The 12,683-nt window shown below is 34.0% G+C and overlaps 1 protein-coding gene across 1 annotated transcript; it reads right to left on the bottom strand.

Annotated features, from left to right (window-relative positions):
- Window positions 1-569: 569 nt before the first annotated feature.
- Window positions 570-12,397, bottom strand: hacd2 (3-hydroxyacyl-CoA dehydratase 2). Its single transcript, XM_073846121.1, has 7 exons — window positions 12,201-12,397; window positions 7,969-8,086; window positions 6,441-6,459; window positions 5,853-5,941; window positions 3,417-3,538; window positions 2,133-2,311; window positions 570-1,949 (listed from the first exon to the last, which is right to left on the bottom strand). Exons 1-7 carry the CDS (start codon window positions 12,323-12,325, stop codon window positions 1,867-1,869), a joined length of 735 nt encoding a protein of 244 aa, XP_073702222.1. The 5' UTR covers window positions 12,326-12,397; the 3' UTR covers window positions 570-1,866.
- Window positions 12,398-12,683: the final 286 nt, after the last annotated feature.

Below are 12,683 nucleotides of genomic sequence, written 5' to 3'. Positions count from 1 at the left end.
ACCACCACACAAAAATAACGATGTCAAACAATTTTGAAGTTGAAGGAGAAAATTAGTTGGAGTTTTTTGCCCTACCCAACCTTTTTGAACCAAAGTACACAGACTAAGAACTGTGCGTGACCTTTCCAACTTGATTATGCAACGCCTGAGTTTTCAGGTTTTATTTATTTTTTAATAAAATGACTTATCTTTTCGTTAGATAAGACCTTTATTCCCCCGACTGGAAATTTGAAGCGGCATTGAAACTGCAGTTTGGACCTTCAACCCGTTGGCCGCCATTGAAGTCCATATATAGAGAAAATACCTGGAATGTTTTCCTAAAAAAACGTATTTTTTAAATTATCAGGAAATGTTCATTGTGGAAGTGAACTTCTCTAAAAGATATCAGACCTTATGCTGGAGTCAAAGATAGATCTCTACTGCCATCATGTGAAGGAAACATGAATATGCTGTATCCCCTTCACTAAAATACTATAAAAGTCTATAAAGCTTAATAATTGTATACCGAATTAAAGTAAAATATATAAGGTTAAATACTAAAATATGATGATAGAATAAAACAAACTGGCTTCGCTTCCCATGTTATGGTTTATTGTAAATATATATTATCGTATTACTATTCATACAAAGTTTGCTGGTCCCATGCAGAACTTGAATATCAAAAGCTTGACAATGTTGGCATTTTTATTCGAGTTAAGTGTCATGCTTCTATTAACCAAGGTTAACCCACACCACTTTTACATGCAGTGTTATTCAAAGTTGCACTCCATTATCCCATGCTAATCTTTTCATGAATAGGCTTGATAAGGAGAACAGGCTTACCACTTTGTTTGCAAAGACTCTATCTGTGCAGTAGTGTGGCTCACACGTCAATACGAGAGAGATTCATTTGCATCGGGAGGGCTGAAGTTGACTGTTCACAATTAGGCAGACGGGCAATGAAGCGTTAAGTTAGTCTTGACTCCTAGCTTTCCCCTCCACATTATTAGATTTGACTCATTGGAAAAGCATGACTGGAGGCACTCAAATCCAATTGGCCTCCGTTAGCCGAGGCTTGTGCGTCTCCCTGCTCGGAGTCTCTTCCACGTCAACCGGCATAAAAGCTCTGAAGTATCTCCTTCTACGACAGAAATGCACATCTAGTACATTAGTAGTATTGACTGCGTAGTACGACCCAGCAACTCAGCCAATTTCTTTGGGTGATACACCTCTTTTTTCTGCAAACGGTCACAAACCAACAATTTATCCAATACTGAATAAAACAACCGATTAACATTGATCCTTTTAGAAACACAGCACAAAACAAAAAGAAAATACTAACAGTAATCAGGATGGGAATCAGTAGACACGCAAGTAGTGTGAAAGTCAAGTACGGTTTGAGTTGATCATACTCAAATATAAAGAAAAGCAATGAGAAACAGACAGATTTAAGTCAATTAGATTCAAATGTCTGAAATACAGTGTACAAAACACATCACACAGGAAAATTATGAGACATTTCTTCTGGTTAAACGCCACCTGTATATATTTGCCCTTAGTTTGAATGATGTCTGCTACAATATTTGGTCTGCAATTCTACATTTAGAATCAAAAATAAAAAAATGTTCACACAGTAGCTGATGTATTAGTATGGGAATGATATTCCTCTCTCTCTAAACACCATTTGTGTGGATACAGGATGACTAAAATCACCAACTGCAACAGTTCTGGACAAAAATAGTATAATTTAACAATCATTCTGCATATCTGGGATGTTTAAATCTTGTTCTTTTTTAAAACAAATCTGTAGTGTGGCTTTTAAAGGTTATCCGCTTGTTTCCGTTTTCGGTGCGATCAGTCTGCTGTGTGCGGCAACTGCGGGACGAGTTATTCCACTTTGCTGTACTCCTCCACGTGACCCAGAACTTTCTTCCTCTGGCGCATCATGTGGAAATAGAGCTGAGGGAATACTGAGTAACACAGACAAAGATGGTCAGTAACAGGAACAGAGCAGTTCATTCACTAGACAAGCATGAGCTTCGAGAGATTTCGAAGCTATACAAGATCAACTGAGGAATTGGATTATTTACAGATGGAAGATATCAAAACAGAAATGTGATGCGTAATATCTTTGTCCAGGAATAAAAACTCACAGGGGATGTAGGAGAGCATGACGAGGATGAGAAAGGCATGGTAGTCAAAGGAGAAGTTGTATTTGTTAGGCAAGGTGATGGAGTAGAGCCCTGTTTTCTGCACGTATGGCAATGCAGCGTAGATCGTCAAAAGTTCCCCTGCCACTCCCATGGGGTACAGCACAATAAAAAATGTGTACCTGTGAAGGTTTGAAGAACAAAATGCAACTACAGTTGACGTCAAAAGTTTACATACACCTTGCAGAATCTTCAAAATGTTTATTATTTTACCTAAATAAGAGGGATCATACAAAATGCATGCTATTTTTTATTTTATATATATTTTTTGTTTAGTATTAGTTGTTCATGAGTCCCTTGTTTGTCTAGAATAGTTAAACTGCCTGCTTTTCTTCAGAAAAATCCTTCAGGTCCCACAAATTCTTTGGTTTTCCAGCATATTTGTGTATTTGAACCCTTTTCAACAATGACTATGATTTTGAGATCCATCTTTTCACACTGAGGACAACTGATGGACTCATATGTAACTAATACAGAAGGTTCAAACGCTCACTGATGCTCCAGAAGGAAACACAATGCATTAAGAGACAGGGGTGAAAACTTTTGGAATGTAAAAGATCAGGGTAAATTTAACTTTTTTTGTCTTTTGGGAAACATTTACGTATCTTCTGTAGCTTCTGAAGGACAGTACTAAATGAAAAAAAAATATGATATGATATTTAGGCAAAATAAGAAAAATGTACATATCTTCATTCTGTTCAAAAGTTTTCACCCCTGGCTTTTAATGCAACGTTTTTCCTTCTGAAGCATCAGTGAGCGTTTGAAAAGATGGATCTCAAAAGCATACAGTCATTGTTGGAAAGGGTTAAAAGACACAAAAATGCTAAAAAACTAAATTTGTGGGACCTAAAGGACAGTTTAACTGTTTAGGATAAACAGGAGACTTATGAAACAACCAGCAAAAAAAAAAAAAAAAAAAAAAAAAAACAGCTGTGGATCATTCAGGTAACAACACAGTGTATGTAAACTTTTGAACGGGGTTATTTTTTTATAAATTCAACTATTATTTTCTTTTGTGGACTATATGTGAAGATCTTTTACGTAAAATATCTTATTAAGGTCAGTAATAAATAAAAAAAAATACATGAATTTTGTATGATCCTTCTTATTTTAGTAAAATAATTAACATTTTGCAGATTTTACAAGGTGTATGTAAACTTTTGACTTCAACTGTATACTCAGTTTTCTACCAAAAAAGGCCACTCATTAAACTCTAAGAAGCTTCACCTTGCCCATTTGATGAGGTAAGGCAGATGGTTGAGCAGGCTGAAGGTGTAGAAAGAGTAACGGATGATTTCCGTGACCGTCCAGGCCACCACAAAGAGGAGAACACTGTCTTCGCTTTGGACCTAAAACGAGAGAAACTGTAAGTCACACAGGGAAGAGACAGAACTGATCAGCAAGCTGCAAAATTTAGTCAAGAACCATGCAGTTATGTCTGCTACTGTTCCATCGCAATTCACTGAAGCCACTCGACACACAAAGATGGACTACTGAGAACATCGGCAACGGAAGCACTTCAAAAAGCATTCAGGCCCATTAAAGGCTCCAACTTCTACACATATACAGGCTTGAAAGGAGGTTATTTTAGCAACAGAAACATACACAGGCACATGTGGACATGTTACATATTAGTATTACTTTCCAGTTTTGATTCAAGCAGGTTTCTCGTAGGAATAACTTACAGAACTATATACGTCAGCTCAGACACGTCTTTCTCTGGGATACACAATAAAAACTTGATTCTTAGTTTCAGAGAACTTAAGATAAATAACATTGCTTCTTTCACATTAAATTTTTACTAATGCAGGATTTTGATTAACTTGGAAATATTAAACCAGCTATTACAATCCACTAGATGGCAGCAGACAAGAATCAATGAAACAAACACAAAAATATTGCTCATAATGGTATCAGGAACTTTAATGATAAAGAGTTTTAAGATATTGATGGCATAATGATTACTTGCTTACTTATTAACTTATTTAATCTATATGTGCACTACCAGTCAAAAGTTTTTGGACAGTAAGACTTTTAATGTTTTATAAATAAGTCTCTTCTGCTCACCAAGCCTGCATTTATTTGATCCAAAGTACAGCAGTAAAATTTTCAAATATTTTTACTATTTAAAACAACGGTTCTCTATTTGAATATATTTTAGAATGTATTTTATTTCTGTGATCAAAGCTACATTTTCAGCATCATTACTCCAGTCTTCAGTGCCACATGGTCCTTCAGAAATCATTCTAATATGCTGATTTGCTTTTCAAGAAACATTATTATTATTATTAATATTTAAAACAGTATTTAAGTACATTTTTCAGAAAACTTTGATGAATGAGAAGATCCAAAGATCAGCATTTATCTGAAATTAAAAGCTTTTGTAACATTATATACTCTAGCGCTCTAGAGCCAGTATAATTTATTATTAATTATTTATTCATTTTATTTATTAAGGATGCTTTAAATTGATCAAAAGCAGTAAAGACATTTATAATGTTACAAAACATTTCTATTTCAGATAAATGCAGTTCTTCTGAACTATATAATTATCAAAGAAACCTGAAAAAAAAATCTACTCAGCTGTTTTTAACATAATAATAATAATAATAATAATAAATTTGAGCAGCAAATCAGAATATTAGAATGATTTCTGAAGGATCATGTGATTGGAGTAATGATGCTAAAAATTCAGCTTTGAAATTACAGAAATAAAATTACATTTTAAAATATATTTAAATATAAAACAGTTATTTTAAATAGTAAAAATATTTCGCAATTTTAGTGCTTTTGCTGTACTGTGTGTCAAATAAATGCAGGCTTGGTGAGCAGAACATTTCTTTAAAAATCATGAAATATCTTACCGTACCAAAAACCTTTGACTGGTAGTTTACAATCAGGTGATACTTTTTTTTAAATACATCAGTTAAACACATCTATGAATAAAAGTGTTTATTCCCATTAAAAACAGTCCAGTCCAGTTGCTTCATACTGGATCTTCAAATCCAGTTCTTTAACCATGATGAGAATCCCTAACATAATCACTATTAATAATAATCATAATATCCCATTAATAGGTCAGCAGAACAAGTAACACATCTGTGTTATTATCAGCTAAAACCAAAATAAAATTATTTTTAAAATCAAGTTGAGCTAAAATAAAATATAAATATTAAATATCTTAAACTTAAAAAAAAGGTTGTCTAGGTTGAAGTATTAAAATGAATAAAACAAAAACATAAATCTACAGTAATTAGAATTTAAATAATTAAAAAGCTAATAAACATGACAAAAACATAATAAATTACTAAAACAGTTTAAAATTTAAATTAAACTAATATAAAAATAACATCAAATTTTAAATATTAATAAATACATTAATAGTCTATTAATACTTCTAAAATAGCACAGTAACACATGAAATGAAATTAACCAAAATTTAAATTTTGGCATATTTACTCACCCTCATGTTGTACCAAACAACCACTGGTAGCCATTAACTTCTATAGTAATGCACCTAACAATTATTTGGTTACCAACATTCTTCAAAATATCTTCTTGTAGTGTTCAGCAGAAGAAAGAAACTCATACAGGTTTAGAACAACTTAAATTATAAGAGAATTTTCATTTTTGAGTGAACTATCCATTTAAACATAAACTTACTTCTCTAACACTGTGTGTCACTGCCCAGGTAAGAAACACCCTTGACATCACTTGGAACCCAGTCAGGACCACCGAGGAGGGAACAATTCCTTCACAAAGTTAAAAAAAGTTGAGTAAAAAAATTTATCATTTGCATTTCTGCATTGTAGGTTCAATCAAAGTAATGAGTTGTGATAAAGCAAGCATAAAAATAATCTTTACACTAATCCACTACATTAAACATTACGAAAGACACATAATACAGAATTTAAAACATTAGAATAAAATACTTTAAGAGAGTAAGCATGCTTATGATATAACAGACAGTGCTGCAGGACTGGTTGTTTGCACTGGGAAAGGTCACATTAAGCTTTAAGTCCCAGATAATGAGGTGTGGACTGTGAACTCTAAGCTCCACGGGTGCAGGGAGACTCTTTATCACATTATCACTGTCAGACTGGCAGAGAAACCAGCACTCTCGCTGACGATGGCACTGCTGGGTTAAAAAAAGCTTCCCTTGCATAGCCAATCTGATCTATATACTTCACCTAGTGCGTATTTATAGTAGAAATTAATAAGAGACTGTTATTAGCAGCAGGGTGCACTTACCCACAGCACAATGCAATATCTGTGAAAAGAACAAAGGACAAATATTATAAGGTTAGCATAAAAATATTAAATAAAACTCTGCAGGGTGAGAAAATAATATACATGTCCACAACGTGACATCAGGCAAAGAAAATGTTTTCGTTTGTAATATATAAATAAATAATATGTGACCATGGACCACAAAACCAGTCATAAGGTTAAATTTGACAAAACTGAGATTTATACATCACATGCAAGCATCAATAAATAAGCTTTCCATTGATGTATGGTTTGTTAGGATAGGACAATATTTGACCGAGATACATCTATTTGAAAATCAGGAATCTGAGGGTGCAAAAAAAATCTAAATACTGAGAAAATCACCTTTAAAGTTGTCCAAATTAGGTTCTTAACAATGCATTTTACAAATCAAAAATTAAATTTTAATATATTTACAGTAGGAATTTAAAAAAATATTCATGGAACATGATCTTTACTTAATTTCCTAATGATTTTTGGCATAAAAGAAAAATCAATAATTTTGACCCATGATATGTATTTTTGGCTATTGCTACAAATATACCCCAGCGACTTAAGACTGGTTTTGTGGTCCAGGGTCACATATATAATATACACTACCAGTCAAACATTTTTGAACAGTAAGATTTTTATTGTTTCTAAAGAATTTTCTTTTGCTCACCAAACCTGCAATTATTAGATCCAAAAATACAGCAAAATCAGTAATATTGTGAAATATATTTTTTAGCATTTAAATGAATTGCTTTCTATTTGAATATTTTTTTTAAATGTAATTTATTTTTGTGATCAAAGCTACATTTTCAGCATCATTACTTCAGTCTTCATTGTCACATGATCCTTCAGAAATCATTCTAATCTGATTTGCTCTTCAAGAAACATTTTATTATTATTATTATCATCAATATTTAAAACAGTTGAATACATTTTTTCAGGATTCTTTGACGAATAGAGAGATCAAAAGATCAGTATTTATCTGAAATAAAAAGCTTTACACACTATATATACACTACACCATTCAAAAGCTTGGAGTCAATATAAATTAAATAATAATTTATAAAAAAAAAATCTTTTTTTGCAAAAATGATGATAATTTTACGAAAGTTTTCTATTTTTTAAAGAAATATGAAAAAAAATATATACTCAGTTGTTTTTAACATAATAACAAATGTTTTTTGAGCAGCAAATCAGAATATTAGAATGCTTTCTGAGGGATCATGTGACTGGAGTAACAATGTTAAAAATTCAGCTTTGAAATCACAGGAATAAATTACATTTTAAAATATATTTAAATAGTAAACAGTTATTTTAAAAAGAAAAAATATTTCAAAATTATATTGTTTTTGTTGTACTTTGGACCAAATAAATGCAGGCTTGGTGAGCAGAAAAGACTTCCATGAAAAAACATTAAAAACTTACTGTTCAAAAACTACTAATAGTTTTGCTAAAATAAATAGCGCTAACATCATAATTATTAATCTTTTCAAATGGCTATAGCTCTCATAACACTCACCTCAAGGAGGGCACCAGTCTGAAAGAATTTTAGGGGCTTCTCTATCGAGTAATAAAGTCCATGATAACTTCCTCTGGCAAGGTATGCTCGAACCAGACCAACAGCAATGACCAGCCATCTAGATAAGAAAGATTCAGTGAGTAACTCTGTAGTGCCACTCGTCCTTGCTGTGAGAGAGGAGGGCATTTCCACAATACACACAGGAGTGGAACTGCATGCAAATCTCTTACAGCACAGCAGTGGCATGTAACAGTCTCATTCAAATACATTCAGCATGTACTGATGCAAAACGTACACGTACACTCTAAACTTCTCAAAAGATTTGTTTTTCTGTTTTAACCTCATTTATCTATCACAGTCAAACATGTGCAGCTCTTGGTATAAAATGAAGAAAACAGAAAATAGCATCAAAACCATATTACCAGCAGGAGCACATTGTGTTTATCTGAATATCACCAAAAACAAACATCTCAACTATTTTAAAAACAAGACTGGATTGAATTTCAAATTCAAAATAATGCACATAGCACGTTACTGGACAAAGTTTAAAGGAACACTCCACTTTTTTTGGAAATAGGCTCATTCTCCAACTCCCACCATCGAGTTTCGATATTTGTCCTATTTAATACTTGACTCTTCTGTAGTTATATCGTGTACTAAGACCGGCGGAAAATGTAAAGCTGTGATTTTCTAGGCCGATAAGATTAGGAACTACACTCCCATTCCGGCGTAATAGTCAAGGAAGTTTGCTGCCGTAATATGGACGCAGCAGGCGCAGTAATATCACGCAGTGCCTGAAATTAGTTCCCAGCTAGGTTAGCATTTGCACATGTGCTGCGTGATATTACTACGCCTGCTGCGTCCATATTACGGCAGCAAACTTCCTAGACTATTACGCCGGAATGGGAGTGTAGTTCCTAATCTTATCGGCCTAGAAAATCGCAGCTTCATATTTTCTGCCGGTATTAGTACACAATATAACTGCAGAAGAGTCAAGTTTTAAATGGGACAAATATCGAAAATCGTTGGTCATTTTTGAACGCAATGCTATTGGTCTAATAGGATTCAATGATCAATGCTAAGCTATGCTAAAAGTGATATCGCCAGAACAGCTGAATGGATTTCAAAACGGTAAAGCTCAACTTATTAACTCGGGGGGAGTTTGAGAATGAGCCTATTTCCAGAAAAAGTGGAGTGTTCCTTTAATGTCTGTGGGAGATATTATGAAATGGTCTCTAACTGGAAAGCATGGACTAAATTGCATCATCAGACTATTCCTGATTGCATTCAGGACTCCAACAGACGTTGCGAAAATGTTGCAAACCCAGTTTGGTTACTACTGTTGCAGCTGCAACTGCATTGGGAAGTTCAATTCATTTGAGTGAATTAGTTTGTTTTATCAAAACAGCTTCCTCACTTACAGTCCAGTGATTTGAAAACTATTTGGTTCAACCAAATCACAAAAAAACTACATAAGAACAATTCATCATTCCGAGGCCTGAAAAGCAAGGACATAAAGTCTTAAAAGTCATGTAAACTTCTCTAGTGACTTTTTTTTTCTAGCCATACACAGCTCAAAATATTTGAATTGATTAAATGTGCTTTGTTTGAGTGCAATACCTGAAAATAAGGACTGAAATCTATAAAAACTTGTCAAAAAAAATGCATGTATTCATTTGTTTGTGCACTTTTGAATAATCTTTTGAAAAATTTTTTTTACATCTAATTCAGCAAAACAGATAATACGTAAAGCTTTAGTTATATAGCATCTTTTTAAAACAGATCAAATATTTTATTTGAATATTTTACTCAAATATAGCTATTTATTAGCCTAGAATCTAGACGCGCCCCTAGCGGCAGCAAATTACATTTGCTTCTAAGGTCAGTCTAGTTACTCTCAATTCACTTAAATTTCCGAAAAATCCAAGATGTACCGGGCCAATCACGAGTCGGTGGGCGGGCTTAACATGATGACGTCTGACCTGCGACCATAAATTCAGTCAGACATGAATTCCTGGTTCCGTGAATTAAGCGTGGAAAACTGAACAGTATTTATATATTTTTTTACTTTTGATACACACCCACGTCCATGTGTCCTGAGCAGGAGCTCGTTACATCTGAACGCGCTGTGGTGTAGAATACGCAAACACCGGAAGCGATCTGTGGCGTGTATACGACACTCATTGTTTACACAGCACAAGAGATTGTGGATATAGCGGCTATTCAAAATGGTAATTACTTGCGCTTGTCCTGGTTGTTCAAACCCATTTAAAGCTGAAAAAGATTACGTTTGCTTGCGCAAACTCATCCTGGACTTTTTTTTACATATTTCCCCTTTCGGTGTTTGCGTATACTACATCAAAGCGCGTTCACATGTGACGAGTCGAATCATAGATATGCTAAACTCGTGCTCATGACAGATGGACGTGGGTGTGTATCTTAGGACATCAGTGTATCGTCACGAGCCGCAGGGTGTAATTTGGATTTGTCTGTGCATGTTTTTGTTTACTTTTAAAGGTTTAGTGCCCATCTATGTCTATTATTTAGCTGACAGACTGCACAGTGCACTGATTTTTGTTAAAAATCTTCGTCGCTCTGACTACGTCACCCGACCGACTACGTCTCTGATTGGTTGTAGCGCTATCCTATTGCGTGGCGAGGAGTTTGAAAGACAACCGTTTATCCCACCCCTCCGGTTGAGCCCTGTCTATGGAGAGTGCCCAGACCCTACATTTATGTGGGTCTGGCTTGCCAGGCTAGCTATTTATCACAATTTAAATTAATCTATATGTACACTTCCAGTCAAAGTTTTTTAATGTTTTTTTTTAAAGAAATCTCTTCTTCTCACCAAGCCTGCATTTATTTGATCCAAGGTACAGCAAAAACACAATTTTGAAGTATTTGTATTATTGAAAATAACTTTTTTTATATTTAAATGTATTTTAAAAGCTAAAAAAAAAATTAAAATATTTTTCAAAGCTGTTTTTTAACATCATTACTCAAGTCACAACATCCTTCAGAAATCATTCTAATATTCTGATTTGCTGCTCAAAAACATTTATTATTATGAAATGTTGAAAACAGATGAGTAGATTTTTTTTAGGTTTCTTTGATATAATAGAAATAGAAAGTTCAGAAGAACAGCATTTATCTGAAACAGAAATCTTTTGTAACATTATAAATGTCTTTATTATCACTTTTAATCAATTTAAAGCATCACTGCTAAATAAAAGTATTATTTTCTATAAATTTCTTTCCCCCCAAAAACTCCCAAGCTTAAAGCTGGTATAGTGTGTAATGTTACAAAAGCTTTTTATTTCAGACAAATGCTGATCGTTCAGTCTTTTTAACCATCAAAGTATCCTGAAGAAAATTAAATATTGACCGTTTTAAATTATTGATAATAATACAAAAATGTTTCTTGAACAGCAAATCAGCATATTAGAATGATTTCTTAAGGATCATGTGACAGACTGGAGTAGATGATGCTAAAAACATTAGCTTTGATCACAGGAATAAATTACATTTTAAAATGCATTCAAATAGAAAGCAATTACATTGAATTGTACAAATATTAAACAAAATGCTTTTGCTGTGCTTTGGATCAAATAAATGCAGGCTTCTGTAAAATAAAATAAAAATAAAAAACATTAAAAATCAAAAACTTTTGCTTGGCAGTGTATTTTTTCCAAATGTGTTTATTGTTCCAATATCCCATCTCAAAACCCAAAGTCTAGATTGTACCGAATCGATTCGTTCTCGAAACGGACATAATTGTGCAACAGTTTCTGGGTTACGAAGGGTAAGGTGCACTTCTATCCACTGTTTAACCTCATAATTGTATATACCTGCTACATTTAAACTATCAAAAGACAATAAATTCACTTGTACGTCGTCCATTAATGTCATCTAACTGCACAAACAGACCCGCTACTGTAAAATAAGAACAATGCATTCATGCAACCAATGATCGCTGTCAACCAGTCTATGGCGTGTTAAATAGGCGTTAATAGGATTTGCGTTGCATTGCATTACCAGAATATGCTCAATAATTTCCATTTACTCCAATTCCAAAACAAACCGTGATAAATAATGCAATAGACTCAAAGAGGAGGTAGCCAAGAATCTGTCAAGCACTTTAAGCACGCTGTCGCTGTCTAAAATCTAACCATTCATTCTCGAGTCACACGCTTGAACAGAGAGAACGGAAGCGCATTTGATTTTCATCATACCCTGCTGTCATAACCACGTTGTAAATGACCAGATATGCGGTGGCCAGCGTTCCGGGTCCCTTTTTCTTCTTGCTACTGGAATCACCGTGCGCTGTTTTGCTGGTCCCCATGGCAGGTGCCGACATGACTGAACTATCATTAGAAAGACTGGAACATCCAAATGGTCCCGGTGAATAAAGGCTTGTGGCCTTGCTGACATGTATAGGAGGTGCTTATGAATGGAGCGCCCCCTGGCGAGGATGTTTTGTCTGGTAACTCTGACTCTGTTATCGTTTAGATTCGCTTATTCACGGACGTTTCAAAATAACAACAAAACTTTTTTTATTAAAACTAATTAATATATTAATATATTAGCATATTTAGATTGAATTTTGTGTTACAGAAATTTTAGAAACACCCATTCCAGTCGCTAGATGGCAGTGCGGGTCTTGTACTCAAAACCTCAGAACGCACTGGTCTTTAAAAGGACTCAACATACATGCC

This window comes from Garra rufa, chromosome 8 (genome assembly GCF_049309525.1).
Source record: "Garra rufa chromosome 8, GarRuf1.0, whole genome shotgun sequence".
Classification (NCBI taxonomy): Eukaryota; Metazoa; Chordata; class Actinopteri; order Cypriniformes; family Cyprinidae; genus Garra; species Garra rufa.
Note: the sequence above shows the minus strand (reverse complement) of the source record. Positions and strands in the feature narration are given on the sequence as shown.

What these genes read in the sequence shown, in the direction of transcription:
- hacd2 (XM_073846121.1), bottom strand. Translation starts at nt 12,325, where the DNA reads ATGTCGGCACCTGCCATGGGGACCAGCAAAACAGCGCACGGTGATTCC. An exon ending in TGACACACAGTGTTAGAGAA is followed by an intron (nt 3,539 to 5,852) that starts GTAAGTTTATGT and finishes CTCTCGTTTTAG; the next exon opens with GTCCAAAGCGAAGACAGTGT. An exon ending in CATGCTCTCCTACATCCCCT is followed by an intron (nt 1,950 to 2,132) that starts GTGAGTTTTTAT and finishes TGTGTTACTCAG; the next exon opens with TATTCCCTCAGCTCTATTTC.